The sequence below is a fragment of the Meleagris gallopavo genome, chromosome 16, assembly GCF_905368555.1.
Source record: "Meleagris gallopavo chromosome 16, MGAL_WU_HG_1.1, whole genome shotgun sequence".
Lineage (NCBI taxonomy): Eukaryota > Metazoa > Chordata > Aves > Galliformes > Phasianidae > Meleagris > Meleagris gallopavo.
This window is the reverse complement of record NC_139419.1, coordinates 5552779-5573375: the sequence shown is the minus strand read 5'-3', so window position 1 is coordinate 5573375 and position 20597 is coordinate 5552779. Positions and strand designations below refer to the sequence as shown.

At 45.3% G+C, this 20597-nt stretch overlaps 1 protein-coding gene across 2 annotated transcripts; it reads right to left on the bottom strand.

The window, feature by feature from the left end:
- Positions 1 to 10850: 10850 nt before the first annotated feature.
- C1QTNF8 (C1q and TNF related 8) lies at positions 10851 to 20262 on the bottom strand. 2 transcript variants are annotated; one of them, XM_085237648.1, is made up of 3 exons: positions 18454 to 18590; positions 13308 to 13542; positions 10851 to 12665 (listed from the first exon to the last, which is right to left on the bottom strand). In XM_085237648.1, the coding sequence occupies exons 2-3, from the start codon at positions 13531 to 13533 to the stop codon at positions 12118 to 12120; spliced, it is 774 nt and encodes a 257-aa protein (XP_085093774.1). In that variant the 5' UTR covers positions 13534 to 13542; positions 18454 to 18590; the 3' UTR covers positions 10851 to 12117. The 2 variants fall into 2 exon arrangements, with proteins under 2 accessions (XP_085093774.1, XP_003210683.1); XM_003210635.5 differs by lacking the exon at positions 18454 to 18590 and adding an exon at positions 19926 to 20262 and having other exon boundaries at positions 10853 to 12665.
- Positions 20263 to 20597: the final 335 nt, after the last annotated feature.

Below are 20597 nucleotides of genomic sequence, written 5' to 3'. Positions count from 1 at the left end.
GCACGGAGGAGATGGAGGGCTCCTGGCAACCCCATGTAGGAGGTCTGAGGCTTTAGAAGCCCGAGGCCATCCTCAGAGCTCACCTTTCAGGCTCTGCTGGCTATGCTGCCAGCCCATGAATGTACTGCCCCCAGGAAAAAAAGTGGGATCAACAGAAACAGATTCACTAACATGGATAATACGACGCACTGCGTGGGCTCTCTGCCGGTCCCAGATTGACGCGGATGAGTCATGGCCATCACTGACACTTCAGGGCTGCAGCAGCTCTGCTGAATGGGAGAGGGTTTGCATGTCACACGCTGACTGTTCCTCTGCAAAAAACTGAGGCTTGAAGAAACAGAACAAAGGCAGCAAGCACAGCAGAGCCCCGCCGCGTCACCAGAACTGCCGGCTCTGATGGGATGTGATGACAGCCTCTCCCATGGGCAGAGGGAACTCATTGTGTGGCTCCCAGAATTAATGTAAGCATTCTGCTTTGCTGTTTGCACCACTGCGAAGCCTCACACCACAGGCTGCGCTTGCTTTCCACAGCCACATGTGTGAATCCAGTCCCATATGCCAGGTGACAGACAGAGGTCCGACAGGCCTCCCATCTCAGCCTCGCACACGTTCTGTTTGCTGGTATGCATGTGTCTGATGGCTCCAGGCAGCAATCAGTGTCATTTACATAGAATAAATTCATGTCACCAAACTGTATTTGGATTTTTCCAACACCCGTAAAATCTCATGTGAAGGAGTTTGCAATGCATTGCATTTCAGACCTGGCGTGGCTGCTCTAGATACATGGGGCTGAGCTGCACCATACAAGCAATGTTTGGAGGGCAGTTCTGTACCTTCCAATGGATGCATTTATCAGCACGTGTACTGAGTAGCACCTGCCCTGCCCTCCCCCTTCTTCTCTCATCTAGAACCCTCTAGAACCAGGCTCCACAAATCCAGAGGACAACATGAGAGACACAGGGTAAACCAGCGCTAACCTAATTTCAGCTCTTTCCAGGCAGTTCATCTAAGTGCAATCCTCTGCCAGAGGAGCAAGCGAGGGCTGTGAACCACTTCAGTCTCACAAAGGGGGACCTGGTGCTGGCTGCTGCCCGGGGATGGATTTCCTCCTTTGTGAATCACTCGAGAAATTTCCCAATCGGATATTAAAACACCTCCATATCATTCAGCGAACAGGAGCCACCATTGTCAGAGATGCACTTAGCAAAGAGCATTTGCAATTTCCAGAGAGCACAAAAAGAGAGCGTGGAAAATGGAAGGTATGAAAAGCCCATCCACCAAGCTGTTTCTCTTCCTCTTTACAAACCACCCCCCTCCACAACACTTAAGAACAGCAACCTGAAAGCTGAGCCTGATCTTAATCATCTGATTAAAATGCTGAAAGACTTCAAAGCACTGCACATTCGGCACATCACGATGGAAAAACCACAGGATGCTCAAGACTTTTGACCATACAGTGCTAGCACTCTAGGACTGAGAAGATCATGAGAAGTCATCAAAGGGAACCATGCATAACTGAGATGTCTGAATTCAGACTGGCAGAGACAGAGCAGAGCACGCCTGATGCTGCAGCACTCAATCAGAGTCAGGGCAGCTCTGCAAGGATCTGCTCCATACCCACTGGGGCTGAGCTGAAAGGAGGGGCACAGATTGTGGATGTTCACACTGTGGATGTTTAGATTTGAACACTGGGGTGTATTGATCTTTGGGGTATATTCACCATCAAATCAAAGTGTACCCTCTTTTGGGTCAAAGGCACCGTTTCGGGTGGAATAACATCTCCAGTTCAGCTGCACCACAGGTCTGGCTGCTAACAGTCCCACAGCGTGAGCTCTGCTATTGCTGAGTTCTCGTTGGCAGAGGCATTAAGGTGAAGAGTACAGGAGGCTGAACACATGGACTCCTACCGGTACTTTTCCAGTCAAATCAAATTTCACAGGATAATGAAAACACAGGTTTGTGGCACTTGACAACTTGTCAAGTGTCATTTGCAGTGACTAATGATCACAGTGAGTTCAAGAAGCCTGAAAGAAACTCTTGTTGCAGCACAAGGCTCAGAAAGCTCTGTTTTGCTCTGCAGTTGTGACGTCCTATCACACCTGTGGTTCTCTAAGTGCCTGCTTCAAGTAGCTCCTTGCATCAGGACTCGCTATGCACGAGGCACTTTGCACAGAAAGTGGCATTATATTTAATTTGGTTACGAATGGCAGCACACAAACAAACTTCCCTCACTCAGCCACGGGCTGAGGCTGCAGCTCAGAAGATGGGGATAAGGCAATGCAGACACTTCCCTACACATCCCACATCCAAACACATCCTGGGCAGAGGGAGAGAAATCAGCTTCAATAACAGCAGGATCACATGCAACTCATAAATCGCCTGGAAATTATATTTTATCCAGTGTCAGTGGGTATTGAGAGACTGAAAGCATGTGAGGGATTTTATATGGAGTGCTAGGGCTCTTTTTGCATGTTAAAAACCTAATACGTGACTTGCAAGCAGCCTGCCTTCTGACCAACATTGCCTAATGATAAAAAACTTCCAGTACTTCTCTTCATGCTGGCTTAGCAGAGAGAGGCCCTGAGATGAGTTGGTGCAGCCATCCAGAGACTCACGATTGCCTTTGCAGCTGCACAAGAGAGGAACAGCCAAAAGCACTGAGATAACAGGTCCTGCCACAAGCAAACAAGTCCCAGCAAACACCCAGGTCTCTGTAGATGTTGGGAGCAGGCCACCTGGTTCTTATTTATCCCACTATCCTGAGACGCTCCAGCCTGAAATCAGTGTGTGCTGAGACCCGGAGCTCTTTGCATGAGCAGAAGGCACTGGGGGCCGTGTGACACTGGATTCTCTGCCTGGAGCTTTGGTCAGAAGGAGCTTTTTGGCTCAGCAGAGCTCACAACACCCACTGCTTTCTTCCCCAAAGCCCCTAACAAATGACATTGCCGGTAATTAAGCAAATGTGGTTAGCAGTTTTATGGCTGATAAATTATAACTGCTATTCTTAATGAGTAGAGAGACTCAATTAGACAAGGTTAATATACCAAATAAAGGCTATTTGCTGCACTTCAGAGTCATCCAAAGCGGAACACCCCAGCACTGGGAGATGCTGAGCACAGCACGCAGAGCACAACCTCTCCAGAGGCTCTGATGACCAAACATTTGCTAATGTGCAAACCATTAGGAGACCTGTCACTAAATGTCTGAAATCCCCTGGACATGGAATTTGAATAGTCTCCAGTAACAGACTGGGGCTGACTCAGTGCAGGCAGTGCTGGCTCTGCACCCATCAAGTTGCTAAGCTCAGTGCATGCTCTGTCTGCTTTACTTTGCTTCATTCTGATCCCAGGGCTGTATGCTAGGGGAATGTCTGAGGATTATATTAAATGGAGCCACAACCAGCATGAGCTGTTCAGCAATCACAAATGTGAGAGCATGACTGGCCAGGAGTCATTGCCAACACCCTGTGTGCACAAATGTCCTTTCTCAGCTCTAATCCACTACTCCTTTGGGTCCTGATCGCACTGAACTCTACCATTTCCAAATGAGCTAACTTAGTGCATTAGCTGCTCAGGGCTGCTTTAAACCTCAGCATAATGGAGAGCAACCGAAGACATATCCACTGTTAGAGCAGAGGTTGTGTGAGGAGCCTCTATGACTCAATGTGGTTATTCTAGCATCCCAAATCAGTGTGCCTGGCAAGATTTCTTTCTATGTTTCCTGCATTGCATACTCCTTCCAGTCATGTATTTCCATTCCCAGGAGAGCAGCGAGGCTCTCTGCAACATATAATAAAGCCCAGTCATGCAGCCCTGCTGCCAAACTGGCACGGAAAGCACTGCACATCTGCATGGCAGGAGAACAAGGAGAAGCTGATATCCACGCCACCTACCCCAACAATTCTTTGGATCTTAAAACAGCAGGCATCACCATAGCAGCGTTCCGTTCTGCTGCTGGCAGCTTGGTTCTCCACCCTGTGCTTGGCTGCCATCAGCGTGTGGTCTGAGGAGTACTTCTGACAGGAAGGAGCAGGCTTCGGGGCCAGACTCTGTGTCTACTCACAATTCTGCACTTTCAAAGCTTTTAACTCGAGTTCAAGAGTGCTGACATTCTCATTTTCCCAGGAGTTCTTCCAAGTTCTTCCCTCTTTGCCTTTAGCCGGGGCTGGAAATGCAAGTGATGGGGACTCCAGGTTGGGTCACTTCAGCCTCAGAGAAATCCTCATCAGTGGGACCAAGGTCTGCAAACAGGAGTGGCAGATCCCAAAACCAGCAAACCTGTCCCTGGCTGCTCGTGCCTGCCTGGACCCACTGTCCAACATTCATACCATAGGATGCAGTTTACACTTCGCTGTACAGCTGTCTTTTCAATCAGTGGGAGAGTCAGAATTCTGTCTTGAAAGAGGACAGAAAGCACAGACAAAAAACAGAGGGGAGAACAGCCTTGCTGTAATTGATTTGCATTCTTGCCTTCTCAGAAACAGGGGTGCACAATCCTCTGGACACCCCCAGCAGCTGCTCCGCTACCGTACAGCTCTGACATTTTGCATTAACAAAATAAGCCCAAATAATGCAACATTCTATTTCCTGCAACAGAAGTTTTGCTCTTTACAGGGCCTTTTAGTGCCAAAGATGGGAGAAGGCCTGCAGCCATCGGGATGGATTGTGAGCTGACACAGAGGTGCTTATTCTACCCTGATGGAGGAAGGAAGCAATTTGTGCGAGCTGGCTTTAATGCAATTCTCCCTGGAAGAAAGGAGTTGCAAACAGCATTAGGCTGTCTTGCCCAACGGATGGCAGCAATCATCGGGGTGCCCAGATTGTCTGCAGCAGCTTTTGGCTGGCACATGAAGTGCAGCTGCCAGTGAGAAGACTTCCTCTGATGTCAGAGAGAGGAAGAAGAGCCTCAAGAAGGGAAAAAGCTCTGCCCACATCCCTGCTTTGGCAGCTGCAACACTATAAGGACAGAATTGCTCCTCTCCTCTGTGAGACTTCACCTGAAGCATTATGTCTAAATGTGCAGTGCTCAGTGTAGGAGAGATGTGGCCCTGTTGGAGGATGTCCAGAGAAAAGCCACAAAAATGGCTCCAGGGATGGAACACCTCCCTATGAGGAGGTTTGTTGTGATAGGACAGGGGGCTAAAAAAGGAGAGGTATTCACTGGATATAAGGAAAAATGCTAAAGGTGTTTGTATGGAAACTGTTGAGTCATAGCCTGAACCCTGATGGAGCACCTGAGGAAAGAACCTGGTCAGCCCTGGGAGCACAAGTGAAGGCAATTCGATGGTGTGACCAGAAGGGGTGAAGCCTGGTTGCACCTCTCTTAGAACTCATTTAAGGACTGACTGCCACTAAGGATCTCTGGTTGGATATCCCTCCCTTGTGGAGTCCTTCCTGTGAGCCTAGATCTTCGGAGGCAGGTGAGCACCTTTCCTTTTGTAATACCATCCCATCTGCACCAATCTTTCTAATGATGATAATATTTATGCTAAGGACAGTGAGGTAATGACACAGGGTGCTCATCGAGGTGACAGTGTCCCATCCCTGCAGACACCTGCAGTCAGGCTGGATGGGGCTCTGAGTGCTGATGGAGCTGTGGGTGTCCCTGCTCGGTACAGGGAGTGACACCACACAGCATTTAGAAGTCCCTTACAACTCAAATATTTCTGTTATTCTGTGAAAACTGTCTTTGAACCTTCCTGCAAGAAGGCTTTTCCCCAGGTGCTCCATCAGTGGTTCAGGCTGTGACTCAACAGTTCCCATATGAACACCGTTAGCATTTTTCCTTACATCCAGTGAATACCTCCCCTCTTTTTGCCCCTTATCCTATCCTATCCCATCATAGCCACGTAGGGTGGAATTTAAGAGGAGACTCTTCTACCAGGGGGCTTCCAATTAGGCAGACTTTGCTAGGCAGGAAACATGTAAAGAATTAAAAAAAAATAAAAAATAAAATAATAATAATAAAAAAGCAACTCTAAAACAGGTAGCATGAACCACCAGAGAAAGAAACAACACAGAAAGAACATGGGCTCACAGCTTCCAGGTGCTGCTGCTTGGAGCTTTGCCACTGAAAACTAAAATGAGAGGAAAATGGGTGTGCAGGAGAGGAAAGGCATCACCAGCTCTTGGCAGGCACAGGCGTGGTGCACGGATAGGGGCTGGATGAGAGTCCCCAGCCCTCACAGCTGGGATGAAGGGCGAGGTAGGGACCGAGGGCTGCAGAACATGTGCAAGCCAAAGGCTCAGCCTTTTAGCTCCCTATTGCTCCCCGGCTAAGTGGTTTCTATTTGTTTTAACACTTTCATCTTTTATCCGCTGCATTTTATCTGCTACTTTAAATCTTTGTAAGTGAATAGGTTCTTAGTAAAATCATTAAGTTCCATTCAACTCATCTAAACACAACCCATTAGTTTTATTTGTTGCCTGGTTGCCTTATCTGCATCGATGTTATCTGGCTGTTCCTGTTGTAAAACAAAAAGTTAGTGAGGGAAGAAACCCTCTTGCCGAAGGCAGAGCTTCCTTTTGTTCTTACCCTGATAGAAAGGGATCCTTCTAGAAAGCCAGGTCAGATGCGAACTCACCCGAAATTCCCCTCGCCCCAAACCAGGCTGCAAGAAGAACCACAGTGGAATATGGTAAGCTGCTCAGTGCCGAGTCAGGCTTTCAACAGGCTGAACGCTGCAGTCCAACAGAGGTGCGACACGGAAGTGCTGCCAGGTCCCATCCTGAATACTTACAGGAGAAAACACATGCAGAGAGCTGGAGTTCAGAGGAACTTGCATTGGAAGCAAGTCAACAGAGTAGGGATTTTTCTGCTCTTGCTTGGCTGGAAGAGGCCTGATACACAGCGGCTCAGCCTTCTCTAAGGTGGGAGAGAGTTGTGATCAATCAGTTACTGGGGAATGGCTTATTGCTGCAGGCTGAAATCAAACTAGGGAACTGGGCTACCTTCAAAGAGCACAGTTGAAAGGCTTCAGCACTGAGCAAAGGCTCCATGACCTGAAGTCCAGCTCAGAGACTTGCTGTACAGCAGGGAGCAGCAGCAGGAGCAGAGCATCCTCTCTGCAGGACAGCACAAGCTCGCTGTGGGAGCACCAGAAATGAGCTTTGCCCATGCAGGAGCTTGGCAGGAGTGAAACTGCTTCAACAGTGAGCTCAGGGCACTGTCAGCTCTCCCAGGCTCTCCCCTCACCTGTTTTTCGTGCTCCTTACATCACGGATTCGCACCCGCTGCTAAGCCTACAGGAATGTGAAAAAGCTAATCTTCACTTGCTGCTCTACTCATTGACAAATACAAGGCAGAAATAAGAAGAGGTACCTTAAAAAGACGATGTCTGCTTTGCAGCTCACTAAAATAGTCTGAGTCAATGAACTTCTTTAGCAGTTTAATCAACTTAGACGAGAACAACAGTACAGAACAGCAGGATTTAACCAGAAGTAAAGCATGCATAATAGGAATAAATAGGAGAGAAAACTGGAATTACATAGAGGTTTTAGTTTCTTTGCTGCCACTTGGCATTGAGAGCGCCAAGCTCTAGCCCAGCCAAGAGCTCTGCCAGGTGTAATGAGCACTAATAGCACTGTAAGCTATTTAGCCAGATACCAGCTGTTTATCACAGCCAGGACTATGAACTCTTCAATAGTTCTTTCTAGAGAGTATTTCTGAGGGTTATTTGGAGGCTGCACCAGAAGGCACCAAATTCCTTAAAAAGCAAAGAGTTCTTGGAGGGTCCGTGGGAGAGCAGCAGGACCAAGCAGAGCACTGGTGCAGCTCATCACAGGCAATGGGAACAGGTGAGACATGAGTGCACTCAGAGCTCCGTACAACAAGCCATGACAAAGTAAAATCACACCTAAATATCTACGAAATGCTAAAGCAAAGCTCTCACCCGCCATTTCTTCCTAACACCTCATTCATTAAACCCACACCACAGAACTCATCTTTCCCAGCAAACCCAAACAACCCCTGGCCTTTACTACTTCAAGCCTTATGTGGTCCCTCAGCTTGTTCTGGCAGACTCAGGTGTATCCTGAGTGATTTGCTGTGTCTATAGAAAGAAGAGCTCAAGAACCACATTCTGACACTTCTTTTAAGTGGGAAAGAAAAGCAGAGAAGGGAGGGAAGATGTAAGGAATATCTGTGCTGTTTTCAGCTCATAGGAAAAAGAGGATTAGGTTCTGTTGGAGTTCAGCTACTTCTGTGCTTGAGATAACAGAATTTTTTGTTAAACCTGTGTGAGGATTCTTTCCTGCCTTATGCTTGCAGAGGTTAGTACCAAAAGCAAACCATAGAGTAATTGTGTAGCTGAGCAAAGACTCTGCAGAAACCCTAAAAACATGCTTCATTTGGTGCAATCATGTAACAAAGGGTAAAGAATGAGTCTGTTTAGAAGTCACCAGATAAACTTGAGACTCAATAAGGCAGATATAGCCCCAGAAGTTACCGAGCTGCATTGCAGGTTTTCCTCTCTGTGGGTTTTGGACATTGGGAATTGCAGCTGGAGCTTCTGCCTGTGGGGTTTTTAGTAGAAATTACTTTCTTTGGCTTTTTTGGAGTTTCATTAGGCTAAAATGCTGAAACTTCAATCTCTAGAAGAGGAAGGTTAAAGAGACACTGAGCAGCAATCTGGTTTGTCCCTCTGTCCTGAGGCAGAGCTGTTCTTATCATTCCCAGCAGATCCTGGGATGGAGCACTTGTCTTCCCTGCAGCAGCTGCCACCTGCAGACTTTGTGTCTCCTTGAAGGGTTTATTCCTAATGCTGACCATAAATCTTGCTCCATCCCCAGGTCGTTTGCTTGCTCTCTCCATTCATCACCTTCTCAGTGGAAGGAGAGATGCTGACCCAGCATGCTCCTCCGTGTGAGGTACTGCTCTGTGGCTCTGAGGACGTGAAGGAGAGGATGATGTTACATGACTTTATCTCCTTGCTGTTATCAAGGTCTGGGCCAGGAAGTGCAAACACAGGACCGCTTTGAGGTCAGAAAACAAAACAAAAAGGAGTGTTGTCTTCGTCTGTTTTCATCTTCCCATACCAGGAAAAGGAGATTTCTGGGAGTAGCTGATCTGGCCCGTTATTTGCTGCTGCAGAAGCTCTGGTTCTGCCCTTACAGCTTTTTGTTCAGGCTTTCCATAGATCCCTCTGCTGAAGCCATGGTGGCTTCATTTTCCATAAGATCTCTGGGGATGAGAACTGGAACTTTGAGTGAAACACACCTGAATTTAATGATGGTGGCTGAGGCAGTTTTGTCATTTCTCATTTCATTTAAAAATCAAACAAACAGAAAGCCTGACCAATTCCTGATGTTTATTTCCAAGTGTAAAATTTAAGGAAAATTAAAGATAAAACAGAAATTGCCTTATTTCTTTATCATTTCATTTTGAGCACTTAACTCTTTTTTTTTTTTTTTTTTTTTTTCCCCTCTTCAAATGAGAACTGAAAAAGCTTTTTTGTCAAATTGTTGTGGATTGCTGGAAGGATTTAAATTCCATTCCTACAAAGAGGCTCTGGCAGGCTGCCTGTATGCTGATGAGCAGTTCTAAAATATTTGTGCTTTGGATTTGGCTCATTAAGCTGCTCTAAACGGGTATGCTTTTCCCAGCCCTTGAAGTTGAAAAATGGAGGGATGTATTTTGAATGTGGCATAGGGATGTTTTTCTACATCTCTCTTTTTCAGGTATTTCCTTTTGTTGTGTTGTTGTTGTTGTTGTTGTTTTTTTCCCCTCCAAAGATCTTGGCAGGCTGGGACTACAAGTTCTGCAATAATAAGAATGACTAATTTGAATAATGTGTGCAAACCAATAACCTTTTTCATTATTTGCAAGGCTATTCTGCACCAGCAACCAATGTGGCTTTAATGACTTGCCTGCTTATGGCGCTGCCATATCAGTCAAGAGCATTTTGAATGTGTCCTCTCAGAGCTTCTCCAAGTGTTATGGAGAAACACGTGTACAGATACAGATACATGGATTTTTTTGCTTCCTTCCTGTTAGAAAACTTTTCCCCAGTCAGTGTGCATTGAATGTAAGCGTGCTCCAGAGGTGTTTTTCCCAGTGCTGGATTAGGTGCTGTCAATAACTCCAGTTGGTTGTGACATTTTAAGAAGGCTGGATCATTTTTTTTTTTTCTTTTTAATTAAAGTCAGCACAGCAAACAGTGGATGGGGTGAACTGGAGGTGCACAGAGCCACTCGATATGCAGGGAATGTTAGACAGCCCTGTTGGATAATTTCTGCAGCTGCAAAATCGAGGTGGGAAGTGGTGCAGGAGGAGGGACAAACGGGGAAAGGTGGCAATGATTGGGGAAAAAGCAAATGCCTTCAGTGAGTGCAGTAGGAAGGCTTCTGCTGGCACGTGTTTGCTCAGGGCTGGCACCTCTCTGTCAGTGCTCTCAGCACTAAATGGTGTGCTGCAAACAAGCAATGCAACCATTAGGGCTTTTACCATCATCCTAATGGAAGCTGCTGATTAGGAGGCCTTTTTGGAAGGAGTGGGTGGAGAAAAAAGAGGCTGTCGGTGGCAGCTGGAATGTCTGACAGTAAGGCATGGGGGGTCTGCATGAGACACCCTTGGGTGAGATTTTAAAGCCCTGCAACTTTCCCACTTTTCCTGCTGAGGGTTGAGCAGTCTGTGCTGGAAGTGGGAGCAGATGTGATCTTTCAAGGCTGATAAACCATTTTTCATCGTGCATTTACTTGCAGATATGCTACTTAAAAGTTTCTATCTGTGCTAAAATTGAGACCTCAGAAAGATTTGGTATTTATTTAACTTCTGCATCCTGATTCTCAGCTGGGAGCGCCTTCTGACCAGCGAAGGAGAATTGAAGGTTTCAGTCTAGTTTCTGGAGTCCTTTGGTGCTTAAGTGAAAGTGCAGAACTGGGTGTTCAGTCCGTGCTTTTAGCCCTGTGCTGCGAAAAGCATATGGAAATAAACAAAACCAGTGCACTCAAAGCAATCTGTTTATTTCAGCTACTTTTCTGAACAGGTGTGGGTAGGTGAGGCACAGCAGTGAAGCAATTTGTCTTCATGTATCGTAAATACAAACGACTCAAGGTGCAAACAGGAAGGAATGGGCATGGAAGAACCGGAGGAAAATGTGGTTTCTTGCTGCTGCGTGCACCTGTCTATTTTGGTGTGAGATCAAATTCCCTGTAATATCACTGCTGGTAGTGAAGCACCTTTCTTCCTCCTGATTTTCTCTTCCAATTACCAGAGGTAAGAATGCTGGAAGACAGTAATTAATGCCATGCTCATGTCTAGAAGACTCCAGCTTGGCAATGAGCATTCACAGATAGGACCTTAAGGCAGTGCCCACTGTTTTCCTTAGAAATGGAAATGCCCATGGTACCCTGATGTTCTGCAAGAAGTTATGCTAGCAATACAGCAGTCTAGCAAAGTTATGGCATGTGGCTGCAGCTGTACTTAAAACTATGCCTTTGAGAAAGTTTTCTGGGTCAATATGCTGCTATTTATGCAATTCTAGCGTTTTGCTCTCAGAATGTATTATTGTATGAAATGGAACAGAAATGTAATTCAGGGTAATTGTATTGTGCAAAATATTAACATGGTGTGTTCTTGCCCACCCGAGTGGAGCAGGCACGGTGTGGGTGCCAGCAGAAAGGAGGCTTTGTTAGCAATACTGCACACTGCTAAGCATTGTGGTAGATATGTTCCTTAATTAGCACCTGGACAACAGGTATTTGATGACCCGTAGATCTAGTCAAAACATTTTTTTGGGCTAGTCAGTCTCTCCAAATCCCTTCTGGTCTATACAGTTCTGTCTTTTCTAAGGAAAAGCAGAGATTAATTTTGTTGCTATCGACTTGGAGACTCTTTAGGGATGTTCTTGGGGATCTATATGGGGCTGCAGAACTGGAACATTCTGCGCTTTGTTTCCAGTGCAGGCTAAGGGTTAAAGCCTTTTGTGGTCATAGCTTGGAGCACCTTGAAGCCCCATCGCCTCCATTCATAGGTGTCCCTGGAATGGACATAAAGCCACCAGGAGGCTGCCTCCTGCAGTCCTTCCAAGCAGAGCTGGATGTGCACTTCTAAAAGGGAAGACATTAATGCATCAGAGGAACCCCTACCAAAAGCTCTGAGCCTGAAGCTGAGGTCTAACTACTCTACAGCTGGCTTGATTAAATGGCCATTGAAGATGATGTAAACATCAGACTCCTCACTATAGATGGCGTTTTCTCTCTCCCGCTTGAACATCCTCACCCAGACCTCGTCTCCTTCCTGCAGGTCCAGCATCAGGCTCTGGCTCTGCATGATGCTCCGGTCGCTGGGCTGGGCGTAGAGGATGACCATCTCTTCCTCGTTCTTCATCAGGTGCAGGTAGGTCTCCTTGAAGTTCCAAGTATGGACGTTGAGGCTGAAGTAGTAGATTCCTGGCACGTAGCAGAAGAACTTTCCTGAGAACATGTTGAAATGCTTGTAGAGGTTCACAAATTCGGTGTCGAAAATGACGTGCTGGAAGTAGTCTGAGCTATGCAAGGGCTTTCTGCGACCCACTGAGAAGGCAGCATAGAGTTGCTTGCATGAATGGCCTTGGGGGCCAGGCTGGCCTTTCTGGCCCTTCCGTCCATTGAAACCACGTAGCCCTCTTTCTCCTTCTTTCCCAGCTGCTCCAGGGTACCCTTTTTCTCCCATTTCCCCCTTCTCACCTGCAAACATAAAAGAAAACAGAAGATGCCAGACACCATCAGCCTCTTTATTCTCAGAAGCATGCCAGGTGAAAGCTTGGTTTTACTGAGTTCACAGCGCTGATGCACAAAATATTGAAGTAGCGAAACTCCATTACCTGACCACATTACTTACACAGATCCAGCTGAATGCACAGCTTAGGGCAAGAAAGGTTTGGCTAAAGATTTGGCTTAAGTCTGATTTGGGCTGTGGAGAGGTTTTGTCTGGTCTGCATGTCTCTACGCATAGCACTCCCTGACATATCTCCTAAATTATGTGTTTAATTATTAAGGTCCGTCTTTGTAAGACAAAGCATATGAAATGGAAAAAGTGAGTGAGAATTTCTACTTGTTCATTATTTCTTATTCTGAGGAACAATTTTTTAGATAACGTTTGCATCTGTTTTTTAGTGTGATATAACTTGAGCTCTCACTGATTCCATTTTCTGATGGATTGGAACTTATTGACACTTCTTATTTGTGCGCACACAGCCTGTGCCATGACACCCCTTATACAAATAAACCAGATGAGTTTTGTGGTGTAGGAAAGAGCACAACCTGCCAGATGAAGATGTGCAAGCAAGATGGAGGAAGGATGTAATGGCCGTGGTCACCTCTACGCACCTTTGAGGATGGTGATGTCTATGGTTGGCTGCACTTTGGGTACCGAGGAAGCAGGATCACTGCTCATCCTTGTGTATCGTGAGGAGATGATGGAGACGGGCTGCTCTGAGGGCCCGCAGCATCGCACACACGACAGGCGCCGTGGCTCCCGCCTCGGCAGGTCCTGCACTGCCATGGAGCTGGGGATGGACACCAGGAGCAGGAAGAACACGGCGCTCATCTTCATCCGAGCCAGCTGGAGCAGGCAAAGAACAAACGATTAACATGGTGATTCGGATCAGAGCAGCTGATGGGCCATCTGCTAATGTTGCCGCAAGGTGCTTTTCTGATTAATTATTAGCTTATCTTGTAGTGGCACTAGGAGACTCCAGGTAGGAAGGGTTCCCCACAGCGTACTGTTTACAAGCAACGGAAAAGGCAATCCTCATCATGCATTACTTACGGTTGAAATATCTTTCAAGAGACTACACATAAAAGCAGGAAAGAAAAAATGCGTTTTGAGATTAGAAGTGAAGGCCATGGTCCTTAAAGGTGTAGCAAACACTGCTCAAGGTGCTGTTGCTGTCTGGCTGAGGTTGGAACTGCTCTTGCAAAAGGTGCTGGGTAAAAACTAGTTCTCAGTAACTGTTTCATGTTTTGCCGTCTTGAAAACATGAAAAATCAGATGCAGAAAATGAAACTTCATAGAAATTTATATCTGACCAAATTTTTTTTTGAGAAAAGTGCTGGTGGAAAAATGAACTTAAAAAGTAAAAGCATTTCTATTTTCAGATGGTTTCTTAACCTTTTGCTGGTAATCTTTCTGACATGACCTAGCCAAGTGGTTTGTGGCTTTGACTATGTCCATTTGCTCTTCTTACCATAATTCCTCTGTGCATTTCCTATTTTTATTTTCCAGTGTGCAGAACAAAGAGCCAAATAGCTGGAGCAGACACAGACAAAACTGGGGCTTGTTCTGCACAAACAGTAGGTTAAAAACATCTACTGCACTTTCAGCTGATATTGGTAAGATATAAATTCCCTGAATACTGGATGAAATGAACAGGCAGAAAAAGTTGCTGGTGGTGACTGGTGAGTTTGCTTTGAGCTCCCCTCTACCCTCCATCTAGGCAGGGAATGGAGCTGGTGGCAGGCAAGTGCCTCCTCATACCATAATTAGTGTCATTCTGCTCATTGCGGTGGTGTTTCATACTAGACAGGTTCTGGAATGATGCCTTTTTGGACCTTTTCCAAAGTCCAATTAGTGAGATGGACTCTTGCTGACCTCAGGCTGAGAACAGTTAGAAGAGCTCCTCTTCTACCAGCTCTAATTCCTGGAATAGGTGGGGATGGCAGTGCCTAGAAATCCTTGCTTTCAGAAATGGAACAATGAGCATTTTGCAGAGGGAGAGAAGGTATTTATCTATGAGTTACCCAAAGGCTTCACTGGGTACGCCATGGACTTAGTCAAGAAAATATGGGAAAAGAAAAATGGTTAGTTTGGAGCAAGGTACTTAGATTGTACAGTCATTGTTGGGAGATGTTTTCTTCCAGTTCTTACCTGCCCCAAAAGAGCTGTCATTCACACCTTTTATTACTTGGTGTAATCCAGCTCCCTGGAAACTAGATGAATACTTATTAGCAGCGATATAATAACTTTGCTCCTGACAGCAGTGAAAGTTCTTTCATCAAACCTGTCATAACTTGAAATGATCTTTCTAGTTGTAATTGTATCTTATTCTAGGTACAAGTCTGAGGGATTAATGTTCCTCTATATCAGTGTTCAGGGCCTGAATTCTCATTTTCATTAAGTCCTTTTTAATTTTCATTCGGTCCTTAAGCCATCTTTGTGCTGTCGACTGGGACCAGAAATGCAATGTGAGCCTGAATGGACAGCATATCATAAATAAGCAGCCTGTATGTGGCCAGAACAAAAAGCTTGCACTACAGATAGCGTTTGGGGTCCAAGTAATGTTTCTGGGGTCTCCTTTGCAGTGATTAAAGCTTGTGCATATATATGTGTGAATACGTGGTCTTTCTTAGACCATTACATATATACATATATTACATATGTGTGTAATGGTCTAAGGAAGACCACATATTCACTCAGAGACCCAGACAACTGGGGCCAACATATCCTCCATGAGACTAAAAGCTATTTAGTCCTTGGGACTGTAGATAGTCAATACCCTGGGGATAAATTCTAAGGCATTTGATTACATTAGCTGAACATTAAAACTGGAGGACATAATTGCTTATAATACCTTCATGAAGGAGAAAGAGCATTCATTAAGAGGGGCATTCATAATGGGTGGCAGGCAAAGGTTTCATAAACATGAAGAAATTACTTCTACGTTTTTATAGGCCATTATTCTCTTTAAGATGAATGATGTTCCTATTTTTAGAGGTGGCTTAAGGAAAAGAAGTCAGGGTGAAAAATCAGTGTTCGGGTTATGCACCTTTTACATTACTATAATCCAAGCACCCATTGAGGAAATTGTGGCCGTTTGCATGATTCATGAAGAACAATTACTCAAGTTATTGGCGAGAAATTGCATTTGGAAAATGAAGCCAACCAGGCACAAATCCAGTCAATTCAGGGCATCCTGAACTGACACCCAGAGCCTCACACACATTTTCCTTCATGATTTTATATTCCCAAGCAGCTCAATCTTCTGGAAATGGTGTCAGATGTGCATTTGGGGCCAACCTAATTTTTTCTGTGTGCACGTATGTGTCACTGTCCTCCCTACTGAATACAGAAACACGTACTTGGTTGCAAAGTATTTGATTAGTTGAAGCTTCAGTGATATATGCAAATAAACAGTTTCAGTTTTACAGTTTGCTTGTAACTGTCAGGGACGGAGAGGAGAAGTAAAACAGGAATGAAATGGAGGGAGGGGAGTCTGAGAAGACTGAAAGAGGAATCCAGCGGTATGGGGATCAGGTTGAAAGGCATCCAACTTTAAACCAGAGGAATGAAGTGTCCAACAGGAGAGGAAATAAACTAATAAGGATTTCCATACAACAAGACCATGTCAATCTGAAGAAAAGAAATGATTTGGGCAAAATTTTGGAGGAGAAGCAAACACAAGTGATAGTAGGGAAGTCAAACTGATACATTAAAAAAAAATATATATATATATATATAAAGGGAAGATAGAGCTCAGCACTTGAGATCTGTGAGGCAAAGTGAGCTGTTTTTTTTAACTACTGTATTTTTTTCCCGCTAAAGATAATTATTTTGATTTCATTCTGTCAAATGTGGTGATGGTGGATTTGATGTTTATCCCTTTCAGGGGAAGACTTGCAGTGAGCAAGGAGCTCAGCACTGCTCTGCTCCAGGGAAAACTCTTCTGCTGGCTTTAGAAACTTTGGGGTCTGTAAATGTTTCACCTGGACAGAAGAGGAAGTTCTCAGCTTTTCCTTTCCCAAAACCATTTCTCCAGTTCAGCTTCTTTGGCTCTTCTTTGAGCTTGAGTTTATATTGTAACAGTTGATGGATAAATGAGGTTGAAAAATTTCCGCTGCAAATCTTGTGGCGACATTCAGAAAAATGAGGATTGTTTGGATGTTTCTGGCGCTTCCTGCAGAATGCTTGGGGAGTAGGAAGCTCATTGGGAGGCCAGGCATTCAGCTGGTTCAGGTGTAACACATAATGCTAAGATAAATGAGCTCAGTCTCCCCGAAATGCTTCCAAACCTCCCCGTGCCATAGCCATGGAACACCACACAACCAGCAGCTCCAGGACAGAACCAACCAAGATGCGAGGAAAGAAGAAATTCTCTCTATATTAAACGGGCATAGCAATATTTAGCAATATTTTGGCAAATAATGAAGATTTATGTGAATCGTGAAATGAGACATTGAAATCTGAGAAAAGCAGTTAATTTCAGGGCATTTCCGTGCTGACAGTGGCTGATGGTTGGTTGTGTTCATCATAACGTTAGAATATATACCGCTGTCGGACGGCTGTTTGAATGTAATAGAGGGTTTCTTTGGCTGGAACTATACTTTGTTGGTTTTGGTTTTTCTTTTTTTTTTGGGTCCCCTCTCTGAATTTGAGTAGATGGACCAGTTTACAACACAAAATATAAACCAATGGGCATTTTTATCTGTGTCTCAAAACTACTGGTTTTCCTGCAACACCTGTCATTCCTGATGTCTCCCTGATGAAAAAAGCAAATTTCTTCCATGCAGAACTCTAGGGATGCCACAAACATTTGTGAGGGAAGGACAAAAACCATTGTTTCTATTCTGGGAGTTAAATGAGGTGATGCTTTCTACCTGTATGCAACTTCTTTATTTAAATATGTTTGCTTGGCACTGAGAGCACCTTGATTGATTTCTCAGTTCATGATTGAGTTTAATCTTGCAGCTCAAAGTAGTAGCTTATGTATGAGATGCATCTGCTCATGCAAAGCTTTTTAATGACACTGTATTCCTGAAGAATTTTAACACTTCCATATAAAGCACCACATCTGGGCAACAGCAAGGACAAAAAAAATCCCCTAATAACTGCAAAAATATCTTACTTTCTCTGTACATGGAGAAAAACAAAAGGAAACAAAGCAAATGTGTCTGGGGGCTGAACCAAAAGAGACTCCCCTGTATTAGCAATGTGGGGTCAGCACAGTCTAAACCATGATGGGTTTCCTTGAGCTCTGCAAGCAGCTCCTATGGGATTTGCTGGGCTTCTCCTATCACTAGTGGTACAGATCAGCATTAACCCACTGTAGGGCCCTGCTTTCACTGGCAGGAGTGTGGGTATGTTATACCCTTACCTTGCAGGGGTTCTCGAAGATTAAATACCAGCCATCGCTGTGCTGAGCTCATGCACTGCAGCAGGAAGAGTTCATGAGGCAGAAATCATTCTTGGAACTTGGAGCTGCACTTTAAATTTTTGCTAACATTTTACTTCCTGTTATTGCTATGGCTTCACTTGGAAAAGCAATCTATGACTGTCTTTGCTCTGAATTCACTGTACACGGGACAACACCAGCCACTGCCCATTTTAATTAGTGATAAATACGAGCCAAAAAACTCATGAGGGTGATTAAGATTAAAACCCTACTTGTGCCGTAGGGATGGAAAACACATGGATGTGTCAGCTTCGGACCTTGGCACTATTCCAGAGACAGAAATCATTCAGCTTCTGCTTTTTTACCTTTTGTCTGCTTGCACACTCTGAGCTCCTTGTTGCTCCAGTCTTCCTAGCATTGCTAGCAGCAGGAAACAAAGCAGTGCTGAGGCCACTCCTGTCTGGATGCTGGACTTCTTCTTGGAAACTATTTGTTTGAGATTCATTTTTTTTTTTTTTCTTTTCCCCAGGAGGATCTAAAATTTCTTCATGAGTCCAAAACTATGGAGGAGAGTCAGTGCTGAGCGTGGGGCAATTCTGCTCCAACTCGATGCTGCAGAGATGCCCCTCTCAAACTGGACATCAGCAGCCTGTGTGCAGTCATGGAGCGACTTCAAGTCTTGCAGATGAGAATATTTGGATCCTGAAGAGAAGCATGGTTTAAAAGTTTCCACTGGTTTGCAGATGACCTTGTTATAACACCCTCTTGTTCTCAGTGTTTATACATTGCACTGGGGTGAAGAAGGGTTGCAATGCTAGGGACAGCTCGAGCCCTGTGAGCTGGCTGGGAATGGAGGCACAGCCAGGATCTGGCCACTGAGAGGGCCAGGAATGTTACCGTATCCGCAGTTTGCAATAGCTGCTGGGTTGTTTGGTCAGTTTGTAGATTTTTCTGGGTAATCCTATTTTTGGATGCATTTTGGTGTATGGATGAAGTCCCTGATATCCCTGCCCAGGAGGAACTGTTCTTGCTGTGATGCCCATGGGAAACCATCACTCCCAATGATGTGCAGCAGCATCCTGCAAGACGACCATGATGCCACATGGACATCCCACCCATGTGCATAGGAAGAGGTGAGGATCCCAAGCAAAGCCCCTCTCCTGTTGCTGCACACGCCCAGGCCTAGGGAATTCCATGGATTTAATGTGGGTGCCCTGCAAAGCGCACTATGGGAAGAAGGTGTGCCTGTGTGGAAATGGATGGGTACACATGGGCACCCGCATCTTCACTACAGACAGCTATCACACATCACAAAGAGGCAGCAAAAGGATTTTTTCTGGCTCCTAAACAAACACCCATCCCAATGCAAGCCTAGACAGTGATTCAACCCCATGCTCTGCCACACCAGCCCACTTGCAGTGAAATCATTCGCAGGGCAGCTTCTCCCATGGAGCAAAGAGTACTGGTGAGGTGAATGGCACCAAGAATCCTTCACCTATCATAGCTGAAAGGCACATTCTTGGGCATGGTTCTGCTCCATCCTGCCCCGGCTGCAGCCCCATCCTGAGCACAAGCAGACCGGGCAGTGGTGCTGCAGCTGAGGGTGGGTGTGGAAGCAAGCAGCATTAGCAGAAACAAACTGCAGCTGGTGCAGCAGTAACCTGACCTTGTGCTTCTTTCTCCCGCTGTGGTGAAGCAAAAGAGAGGAAGCAGTGTGGGCAGAGACCACCTCTTGCTATGACTCACCCCACGCAACCTGCTTCTGCAGGGTGGGAATGCTTTGTTCCCCATAGCAATAGTATTTTTCTCCCAACTTATTCAGACCCGTTTAACTTACCTTGTGACTCAAAACCCTGTCTCTTACTTTCCTTGCTGTTGCTTAGCAGAATGCATAATATGAAAGCTGCTGTTCATTCAGGTTCTTCAGTCCTCAGCAGCTGCTGCAGCTTCCTAGCTGGAGTCCAAATGAAACACTGAAAGTTCGTCCTGCTCCTTATGAAATCCAGCAGCGAGGTTGTTTGCAAAAGCTATTTTTTTTCTTGGTTCTTTGCTTGCATCAACTTGTGCTGAGTTTCTGTGCTTTTGTCCTACTATGGTTTCCCTACAATGCTCAGCCAGTCTGTCTGCTTGCACAGTGCCTCACACAATGATGGAAATGAAAACCAAAAAAGTTTGTGAATAAGGGAAAAAAAAAAAAAAAACAAACCACAGACCCAAAACCACATTCAATGTTCCAGCCAAAGGAGAAAGTGCTGGGATCACATGGAAATAATTTTTCTTTGGGAGATTTCAGCATCATTTTGGGCAGTAGAAAGGAGAAAGAAAAATACACAGTGAAAGCTCAGGTTTTTATGCAGCTCTTTTCCAGAGAAGTAGATTTAGGGACCATCTCAAGAAGGTGGTATGTGGCAGCAGCACCTTCCCCGTGCAAAATTATGCTGGTCTCCTTCCATTCCTTAAAGGTCTGGGGGATAAAGCCAGATGCCAAAACACCCATGCTGGAATGCAA